This window comes from Scomber japonicus, chromosome 14, assembly GCF_027409825.1.
Source record: "Scomber japonicus isolate fScoJap1 chromosome 14, fScoJap1.pri, whole genome shotgun sequence".
Lineage (NCBI taxonomy): Eukaryota > Metazoa > Chordata > Actinopteri > Scombriformes > Scombridae > Scomber > Scomber japonicus.
Window position 1 is genome coordinate 2,220,541 of NC_070591.1, and position 10,554 is coordinate 2,231,094.

At 40.5% G+C, this 10,554-nt stretch overlaps 1 protein-coding gene across 4 annotated transcripts in view; it reads left to right on the forward strand.

Moving 5' to 3' along the window:
* Positions 1-9,474, forward strand: part of rtn4a (reticulon 4a) — a 41,459-nt gene extending 31,985 nt beyond the window's left edge. For all 4 annotated transcript variants that reach the window (XM_053333469.1, XM_053333470.1, XM_053333471.1 and 1 more), the window contains 5 exons: positions 2,110-2,248; positions 5,084-5,153; positions 6,153-6,199; positions 7,340-7,398; positions 8,193-9,474. In XM_053333469.1, coding sequence (XP_053189444.1) covers positions 2,110-2,248; positions 5,084-5,153; positions 6,153-6,199; positions 7,340-7,398; positions 8,193-8,235 — 358 coding nt within the window. In that variant the 3' untranslated portion in view covers positions 8,236-9,474. The remainder of the gene's footprint in view (positions 1-2,109; positions 2,249-5,083; positions 5,154-6,152; positions 6,200-7,339; positions 7,399-8,192) is intronic.
* Positions 9,475-10,554: the final 1,080 nt, after the last annotated feature.

Genomic DNA, 10,554 nt, shown 5'->3' on the forward strand with positions numbered 1-10,554 from the left:
CAGCATCAGGTTAAAACAGCAGCAGATAAATTCAGACTGAACTCAGCATCTCCGCAGCAAGACATCATGGAGGTTACACCCACTTCAATATAATTAATATATTAACCCTCCTGTTGTCCTCAGGTCAAGGGAGGGAGGAAAGGAGGAAGGAAGGAAAGGAGGGAGGGAGGGAGGAAAGGAGAAACTAGTAATAAATAAGATGATGAATTCATAAATCAGTTAAACTAGTTATAAAAGCAGCATCAGGTTAAAACAGCAGCAGATAAATTCAGACTGAACTCAGCATCTCTGCAGCAAGACATCATGGAGGTTACACCCACTTCAATATAATTAATATATTAACCCTCCTGTTGTCCTCAGGTCAAGGGAGGGAGGAAAGGAGGAAGGAAGGAAAGGAGGGAGGGAGGGAGGAAAGGAGAAACTAGTAATAAATAAGATGATGAATTCATAAATCAGTTAAACTAGTTTTAAAAGCAGCATCAGGTTAAAACAGCAGCAGATAAATTCAGACTGAACTCAGCATCTCTGCAGCAAGACATCATGGAGGTTACACCCACTTCAATATAATTAATATATTAACCCTCCTGTTGTCCTCAGGTCAAGGGAGGGAGGAAAGGAGGAAGGGAGGAAGGAAGGAAAGGAGGGAGGGAGGGAGGAAAGGAGTAACTAGTAATAAATAAGATGATGAATTCATAAATCAGTTAAACTAGTTTTAAAAGCAGCATCAGGTTAAAACAGCAGCAGATAAATTCAGACTGAACTCAGCATCTCCGCAGCAAGACATCATGGAGGTTACACCCACTTCAATATAATTAATATATTAACCCTCCTGTTGTCCTCAGGTCAAGGGAGGGAGGAAAGGAGGAAGGAAGGAAAGGAAGGAGGGAGGGAGGAAAGGAGTAACTAGTAATAAATAAGATGATGAATTCATAAATCAGTTAAACTAGTTTTTAAAAGCAGCATCAGGTTAAAACAGCAGCAGATAAATTCAGACTGAACTCAGCATCTCCGCAGCAAGACATCATGGAGGTTACACCCACTTCAATATAATTAATATATTAACCCTCCTGTTGTCCTCAGGTCAAGGGAGGGAGGAAAGGAGGAAGGAAGGAAAGGAGGGAGGGAGGGAGGGAGGAAAGGAGTAACTAGTAATAAATAAGGTGATGAATTAATAAATCAGTTAAACTAGTTTTAAAAGCAGCATCAGGTTAAAACAGCAGCAGGTAAATTCAGACTGAACTCAGCGTCTCCGCAGCAAGACATCATGGAGGTTACACCCACTTCAATATAATTTAATATATTAACCCTCCTGTTGTCCTCAGGTCAAGGGAGGGAGGAAGGAAGGGAGCGAGGAAAGGAGGGAGGGAGGAAAGGAGTAACTAGTAATAAATAAGATGATGAATTCATAAATCAGTTAAACTAGTTTTAAAAGCAGCATCAAGTTTGTTAAAACAGCAGCAGATAAATTCAGACTGAACTCAGCATCTCCGCAGCAAGACATCATGGAGGTTACACCCACTTCAATATAATTAATATATTAACCCTCCTGTTGTCCTCAGGTCAAGGGAGGGAGGAAAGGAGGGAGGGAGGGAGGAAAGGAGTAACTAGTAATAAATAAGATGATGAATTCAGAAATCAGTTAAACTAGTTTTAAAAGCAGCATCAGGTTAAAACAGCAGCAGATAAATTCAGACTGAACTCAGCATCTCCGCAGCAAGACATCATGGAGGTTACGCCCACTTCAATATAATTAATATATTAACCCTCCTGTTGTCCTCAGGTCAAGGGAGGGAGGAAGGAAGGGAGCGAGGAAAGGAGGGAGGGAGGAAAGGAGTAAGGAAAGGAGGGAGGGAGGAAAGGAGTAAGGAAAGGAGTAAGGAAAGGAGGGAGGGAGGAAGGAAAGGAGGAAGGACAAAAAGAGGAAGGAAAGAAAGTGACCCTTAAACATGAAGTGTGACCCTGGTGTGCTCTGGTGTTGAACCCTCTCAGGCAGTACCTGGACCAGGAGGTGGCGCTCTTCTTTCCTTCTTTCCTTCCTTCCTTCCTTCCTTCTGGTTACTTTGAACATGAAGCCTGACTCTTGTATCCTCTGGTCTTGAACCCTCTCAGGCAGTACCTGGACCACGAGGTGGCGCTCTCTGAGGACATGGTCCACAAGTACAGCGACATCGTTCTGGCCAGACTCAACAAGACCATCGGTGAGCTGAGGCGCCTGTTCCTGGTCGAGGACCTGGTCGACTCCATCAAGGTGAGAACCACTCCGGCTCCTTCCTTCCTTCCTTCCTTCCTTCCTTCCTTCCTTTCTTCCTTCCTTCCTTTTTTCCTTTCCTCCCGTCCTTCCTTCTTCCCTCATTTCTTTCTTTCTTTCCTCCCTTCCTCCCTCCCTCCTTCCTTCCTTCCTTCCTTCCTTCCTTCCTTCCTTCCTTCTTCCTTCCTTCTTCCTTCGTTCCTTTTCTTCCTCCCTTCCTTCTTTTCCTTCCTTCTTCCTCCTTCCCTTATTTCTTTCTTTCCTCCCTTCCTTCTTCCCTCATTCCCTTTACTCCCTCCCTTCCTCCCTCCCTCCCTCCCGTGTTTCCTTCCTTCCTTCCTTCCTTTTTTCCTTCCTTCTTCCTTCGTTCCTTTCCTTCCTTCCTTCCTCCCTCCCTCCCTCCCTCCTTTCCTCCCTCCCTCCTTCCCTCCCTCCTTTCTCTCCTCCCTCCCTCCCTCCCTCCCTCCTGCAGTCGTTCATGTGTGAGTAGATCAGTGTTGGTAGCAGATGACAGACATTCAGAGCGCTGCAGCTGTCGGAGGGCTGTCGACACCTCGCTGCAGCGCTCGCCTCCGTCCAGCAGACCAAATACAGAGTAGCACCCAGCTGACCCGACTCCTCCGACTCCCCCCACACCCCCGACACCCCCCACACCCCCGACACCCCCGGCACCCCTGACTCCCTTAGACGGGCAAAACAGTCGGATTCATTTAATCCAATCAGGACCAAGTCTGAGCCTCAGGAATGTTAAAATCAGACGATAACAGGAGTGTGTGTGTGTGTGTCTCTGTCTCTGTGTGTGTGTGTGTGTGTGTGTGTGTGTGTGTGTGTGTGTGTGTCTCTCTGTGTGTGTGTGTGTTTGTCTCTCTCTCTCTCTGTGTGTGTGTGTGTGTGTCTCTCTCTGTGTGTGTGTCTCTCTCTGTGTGTGTCTCTGTGTGTGTGTGTGTGTGTGTCTCTCTGTGTGTGTGTGTGTGTGTGTGTGTGTGTGTCTCTCTGTGTGTGTCTCTCTCTCTCTCTCTCTGTGTGTGTGTGTGTGTGTGTCTGTGTCTGTGTCTGTCTCTCTTTCTGTGTCTGTGTGTGTTCTGGTATGTGTCTCTCTCTGTGTGTGTGTGTGTGTGTGTGTGTGTGTGTGTGTGTGTGTGTGTGTGTGTGTGTGTGTGAGATAATTTACAAGCAGCAGGTCATTAAAGTGTCAGGTTCATATCAAAACACTAAATAACAAATCAAAGTATTTTTTTACCATTTATGAACTTTAATCACCTTTTAAAGAGAATAATTGATACAGTTTGAACATTATAATCATCATTTTTATCCTCATTTATATTCTGAATATTAATTATAATGATGAGGATGAAGGAGCATCATCATCATCAATCACACATTTCAGATTAATTCATTATTCAACCACTAGAAAATGAATTATTGACCATTTTAATAATTGATTGATGTTTTTAACCCATGAATCATTCCTCTAGTTCCAGCTGCTTAAACAGTTTCTATCATTTAAACTGAATATCTTTATTAATCTGATGTTTCACAGATACTTTAATAAATGAATAAAATGAGTTATAGCTGCACATCATTTGTTCACTCGTCACTGAACACATTTTTTATAACCTCATTTATTGATTTATAACCTGCGAGCTGATTTACATCATTTACTTTATGATTTTATGTCAGTTATTTTATCTCTGAAACAAACAGTAGCAACATTTAAAAGGCCCATTTATGGGTTTAAACTTATAAACTTAGATAAAGGGGCAGTTTGAAGGCTTATAATAAACCTTCATCCATTGTTCTGATCATATATTATAATAATAATGATTTATATAACTTTATATTTATACATACAGGCAGATTAAATGATCAAAATCAAGTAAGACTCAAAAACTATCAATGAGTTAATTGACAGAAAATTAATCAGCAACTATTTCGATAATTAATTGTTTTGGGTTTTTATATCATTGTAAACTGAATAACTTTGAGTTTGAGGCAATAATGAGTTAATTAATTAATTAATTAATTAGTCAGCCGACAGAAAATCAATTGGCAACTATTTTGATAATCTATTGATCTTTTAGCTTATTTTTTAAAACAAAAATGCAAAATATTTGTCGATAAATTGAAAATATTTGGGTTAAATAAAAGGTTAAAGGAAATTTAGTCTGTGAGGATTTTGATTATTGATTTAATTAAAAGTTTTTTCTCCACTTTTAGTTCATAAAAGATGATATTTAGCTGCTTTTCTGTGTTATATGTGACAGTAAATGAATGTTTTCTTTGTTAATCAGACATAAAGAAGCAGTTTAATCATTCACTGTGGGCTCAGATTAACAGTAGAAGCATTATTTTAGTGATTAATGGAGAAACTAACCCTCATGAGGAGATGAATGTGTGTGTGTGTGTGTGTGTGTGTGTGTGTGTAATCGAAGCCCTGAGGATGTTTTATTTACGTCCGGCTGATCTGTGGATGTGTTGAGATATTTATGTCGGTGTTTATGGTTCGTAAAGAGAGAAACAGACAGTCTGATTCGCTTTTAGATTTCCTCTTTGAGACGTCGGTTTATTTTTAGCCGAAGCTCTGCAGGAGACGAGCTGCTGCAACAGATTCATGACTGAATAAAGCAATGAGCTGCTCTCATGCCTGCAGAGGGGTTTCACTCTTCACTGTATTGATCCAGAGCTGCTTGGGTACCGCCTCTTAATAACTTCTAATCTCATAACAGTTCATATCTTCCTGCCAAACACCTCTGTCATCTTTTTATACCTTAAATCTGACAACATATACTCAGTTTTTAATGTTTTTTTAATGTTTCTTTTTGTGTGTGTTTGCAGTTTGCTGTGTTGATGTGGATCCTGACCTACGTTGGTGCCTTGTTCAACGGGCTCACCATCGTTATTCTGAGTGAGTCACACGTTTTTCATTTCCTGTAATGCTCTGAGCTTTAATGGCTTTGAAGTCCTCTGCATTAAAGTATAGTTTCACATTATAAAAAAACAGTTAATGTAAAAAGCCTGTGTTAATATATTCTGCTGTGGCTCCATCTAGTGGTCGAATGAAGAAATGACACGACTCAAATAAAACCATTTAAACCAGGGGTGTCAAATTCATTTTCATTTAAGGGCCACATACTTCCCAATTTAATCTCACATGGGTCGGATCATTAAAAAGATGGAAGGAAGGAAGGAAGGAAGAAAGGGAGGAAGGAAGGAAGGGAGGAAGGAAAAGAAGGAGGAGAAGGAAGAGTAGACAGGAATGAAAGACGGAAGGAAGGAAGGAAAGATGGAAGGAAAAGGAAGAGTAGACAGAAATGAAAGACGGAAGGAAGGAAGGCAGGCAGGCAGGCAGGCAGGAAGGAAGGAAAGATGGAAGGAAAAGGAGGAAAAGGAAGAGTAGACAGGAATGAAAGACGGAAGGAAGGAAGGAAAGATGCAAGGAAGAAAGGGAGGAAGGACAGATAGAAGGAAGAGTAGACAGGAATGAAAGACGGAAGGAATAAAGGTAGGAAGGAAGGAAGGAAGGAAGGAAGGAAAGATGGAAGGAAGAAAGGGAGGAGGAGAAGGAAGAGTAGACAGGAAGGAAGAAAGGAAGGAAGAAAGGGAGGAAAAGAAGGAGGAGAAGGAAGAGTAGACAGGAATGAAAGACGGAAGAAAAAGAAGGAAGGAAGGAAGGAAGGGAAGATGTAAGGAAGGGAGGAATAAGGAAAGTGGGCCGGATTAGACACCTCGGCGGGCCGGATCTGGCCCACGGGCCGCATGTTTGACATCCCTGATTTAAACTGATGTCATAATAAGAATAATATGAGAGGAGACAGTTGCATCATTATTAAGTGAGTTCAACTGTAATCTGAGTTTTCGTGGACGTTTGGAGGTAAAATTGTTCTTCTTCTCTCTTCTCCATCAGCCGTGGTTGGAGTGTTCAGCTGCCCGATCGTCTATGAGAAACACCAGGTGAGTACCCATGATGCACCATGCTCTGTGTTAGAGTTTAGATGTCTTCATAAAATCACAATATCAAACTTTAATTTAATTATTCTGAAACTGTTTAATCCATTTTTGTATTTTCTGCAGCTTCTCTTGGTTTCAGGTTTTGTTTTATTGTAATCAATTATATCACAAAGAGTTATTTATATACTGTTTGGACGCTGTGGAGATAAGCTAATATAATAGTAGGGCTGTCAAACGATTAATTTTTTTAATCGAGATTAATCGCAGAATTTCCATAGTTAATCGCGATTAATGGCGTTTTGAATTGCATGTTTAAAATCCTGTTATTTTCCATTTGAAGGCAGTTTTAAGCCCATAATGTAAAGCATTTCTTACCAGAGTGTCTTAACTGGGAATCAATCACGGCTCTGCTGCGACTCCCACACTCCAAAATGGTCCTTTGGTGGAGCTGAGGCTGGCTTGGCTGCACCTGGGTGTTTAGCGTGGAGGTGCTAACTCAAACTCCACGTACTCCGGTGGTAGTTAAACTCCGTTTGACACAGGTTGCATTTTACTTTTGACTTGTCAACTGAAGTGTCTGGAAGTGTTTTAAAGTTAAACAAGCCGTTCAAAAGTCCAGTAGCTCTCTTACTTTCCATCAGCGCGGTAGGTTTACTGCAGGAGGCCACTTCAAAGCATAGCGCTACAGCTAGAGGAGCCGTCTACGGGGGAGTAGAAGGGACAAAAAGGCTTGCAACATTAAAATGCGATAAAAAAAAAAATGTACGCGTTATGGATTGCATTAATCTAATCGCGATTAACACGTTAACACTGACAGCCCTATATAATAGTAAATAATCCTGAGTCTTACTTTCATAATTAGTGTTATAACGTGTAATTCTGACTGATGTAGTTTAACAGCTTCTTTCCATCAGGATTCATTCTATGTGAACATTTGTAGTGAGAGATGACACCTTCTCATATGTAGAATTACAGTATTTAGGGAAGCTGAGTGTTGAGCGTCTATCCCACCTGCAGACATTAATCTGTGTGTGTGTGTGTGTGTGTGTGTGTGTGTGTGTGTGTGTGTGTGTGTGTGTGTGTGTGTGTGTGTGTGTGTGTGTGTGTGTGTGTGTGTGTGTGTGTGTGTGTGTGTGTGTACAGGCTCAGATCGACCATTACGTGGCTCTGGTCAACAACCAGGTCAAAGACGTTGTTGGAAAGTAAGTAGATCATTTTATAGATTTATAAAACATGGGGGAAAGATATTAAATGTGTGCTACACTGTCCAAGATCATGTATATTATTTGTACAGACCCCTAAAAATATAGGTTTTTTTTCTCCCCGTCATAAACCACAACTATGTGAAACCACCGTAGCTCAACTCTGCTCCACATATTTCACACCTGACAACATTATCCTTTACTTTCTGGAAGCTTTTAAACCACGCTGGACTTTAGTGTGTCTTCATCTGCATCATGTTCCCTCCAGTCAGCTAGCTAGCAGGCTAACTTACTACCAGCCAGCTAGCTAGCAGGCTAACTTACTACCAGCCAGCTAGCTAGCAGGATAACTTACTAGCTAGCAGGATAACTTACTACCGAGTCAAAGTAGCCAAGAGCAGCAGGAAAACTCACTCCTGTCAGGTTTTACCTCAACACAAGAAGCTTAGAGCTCCTCCTAGTGGCTGAAAGTGAGAATTACTCCAGTAGTTGTTAATGAACCGTTCATACTAGACAACACGGCTCAACAGCACAAAGGTGAAGCTTATACCTGCAATTCAACTATTTTGATATTTAATATTTTTGTTTTAATGACTCATCCCTAACATCTACTCACATGCAAAATGATGCAAAAAACAATATGACATGTAATAAGTTTCAGATTTATGTTTGTTGAGTAAATGAAAACTGAAGCAGATCAAATATGTCAAATATAAAAAATGAGTTAGTTTACAGTGAGCTGCATCTTTAATGTCTTTCTTTAATGAATCTTGTCATTTTTTTCTTTCTCGTAGGATCCAGGCGAAGGTGCCAGGGATGAAACGCAAGACGGAGTGAAGTGACGACGTGTCAGAGTTTGGATTCAGGAAGTCCTGAGAGGAAGATGGTTGGATGAGAGGAAGGGGTGTGCATGGGTGGGGGAGGGGCAGGGGAGGGTTGGATGAGGAGGAGGAGAGGAGGGGTCTGGCGTGGACGCAGCCCTTCTAACTTTATTTGTCAAAATCATAAAAACACTTTTTTTCCAGTTCAGAATTCCTTTTTTTTTTTTTTTTTTTTTTTTTTGATGTTTTCTGGAAAAGTTGGAAGCAGGTCGGAGTTCAGCACCGAGCTTCACGACACAGAGCCGATGATTTACGTCTCCCCAACTTTTTTTTTCTTTTTTTTTTTTTTTTTTAAATAAAGATTTGAAATGTTAGTTTCTGTTAAACTCACAGAAACACATTTCGAACGAGCGCTCCCTCTCCACGCCCGCCTTCAGGGTGTTTTTGTCATTTCGAGTTTATTTTCCCGCCGTCGAGCCGAGCGGAGACATTTTTTGTGTTTCTTCGTCTTGTCGCTGCTGTTTCTGAGAAAGACGAGCGAGCCGCAAACAGCACCTCATTTGTATCTTTCTTTTCCTTTTTTTCGGTATGATTACTGAGTTTAGAAGTATTTTGTGATTTTACTGTTTTACTGAAATACCGTCATGTCCCTCAAGCTTCGAGCTCGTTTCCTCGGTAACCTGCTGCGTGGTTTCGCCTCGATGCAACGAATGACGGATTTGAGAATGACGTCTATGACTCCTGATGAGGCGGCGGTGGCGGGAGGGTGCGGGAGGGAAGGGAAAGGGGGGTGGGGGTTGTTCTACCATTTAAAAACTTCATCGCTTCTGAGTAACTCTAGCTAGAAACATCTAGAAAACCTTTGCCAGACAAATAAAACATTAATTACATAAAAAGTCGTTATTTCCATGTCATTGCAGCTGTCTAGTGATGAAAAACTCTGGAAGGAAAACACGTTTACATTCATCCACATCAGATAAAACATTAAAAAAAAAAGTAAAAAAAGAAAAAAAATGAAATGGGATTTAAAGAAAAAAATAACCATACTGTCTGTGGAGCTGATATCTTAATAAAGTTGCAACTTGATGTGACTTTTGGGAAACCTTCAAGCATTTGTTTGTTATGCAAGTATAATTGTGAATGATAAAACTTCATACTTCAATTGTGACGATAAAAAGCTTCCAGCCGGGAGCCGTGTTTGTGGAATGCATTGTGAGATGTAAACAATTATCAATAAAGCTTCTAGACGAAGAAATGTCCCGCCTCCTCGTCTCTGTCAACTTCACACACTGATGTAGAAACACTGAGATTACTCACTGATCTACTCACATAGGAACTTAACACAAACCTACTGACTGAAAGGACACAACTTCTAACTCTACATAATGAACCAAGTTAAAGGTAAATCCCAACATGAAGCGTCTATATTAAGGTTCCTGCTGTGGATGCTGCTGGATCACCTTCACATCTAAAAAGGTTGATTGAAGGATCTCTGGGTGTTTTAGGGAACCATTTCTGCCCTAAATCTGGACAGATAGTGTTCAGAGGACAGGTTCACTATTACTGAAACCAACAGTCAGGAGCCCAACTGAACATTTAAGTGTGTTTATCTTGCTGTAATGATTCCTCCTGTTCATACTGACCATTAGATCCTTCATAATGGTTACAGGAAGTGATGGAGGACTAAACCCACAGTCCTCCTTCTACATGGATTTAAAAGTTGATCTGAAGCTTCAGAGTCTGAATGAGTCAAATCTTCATCTTCTATGTTTCAACGTTACACTGTTTTTAGTACCAAAGTCTTTTTGTTACTATACTTCCACCACAGAGAAACAGGAAACACTGTCCATCCACAGTAGGAGGAATGATTATAGAGAGGAAAATCTCTTTTATTGTTCATATGGACACCTGACTGCTGGTTTAACACCCACTTGAACAATTGTTAACTTCTTTAAAGCAATTTTAGCTTTTCTACAACAACTAACAGAACCTGTGTTTTTAACTGTCTTTCTTACACAAACAGAAGAAGAACCAGGTTTTACCAGCTGATCTTTGTTTCTGTAGGAGGAACTTTCAGGTTCAGTTGTTTACAGGAAACTATTAATACATTTCAGACTTAAGTTATATGTGTTGTGATTCATTTTCATAGTGTAACAGTTGGTTGTTATATAGCTAGATTAGTGAAGTTCGTCAAAATGTATTTTTATATTCCTTTATTATTTATTTTATTTACAGGCAATATTTAGTTTTTTTCCCATTCAAATTTTCTTGTGAAAAAAGTTAATATTTTGTGTTAATCTATGCAAGGCTCCTTATATTTGTTGAAATTCAGTAT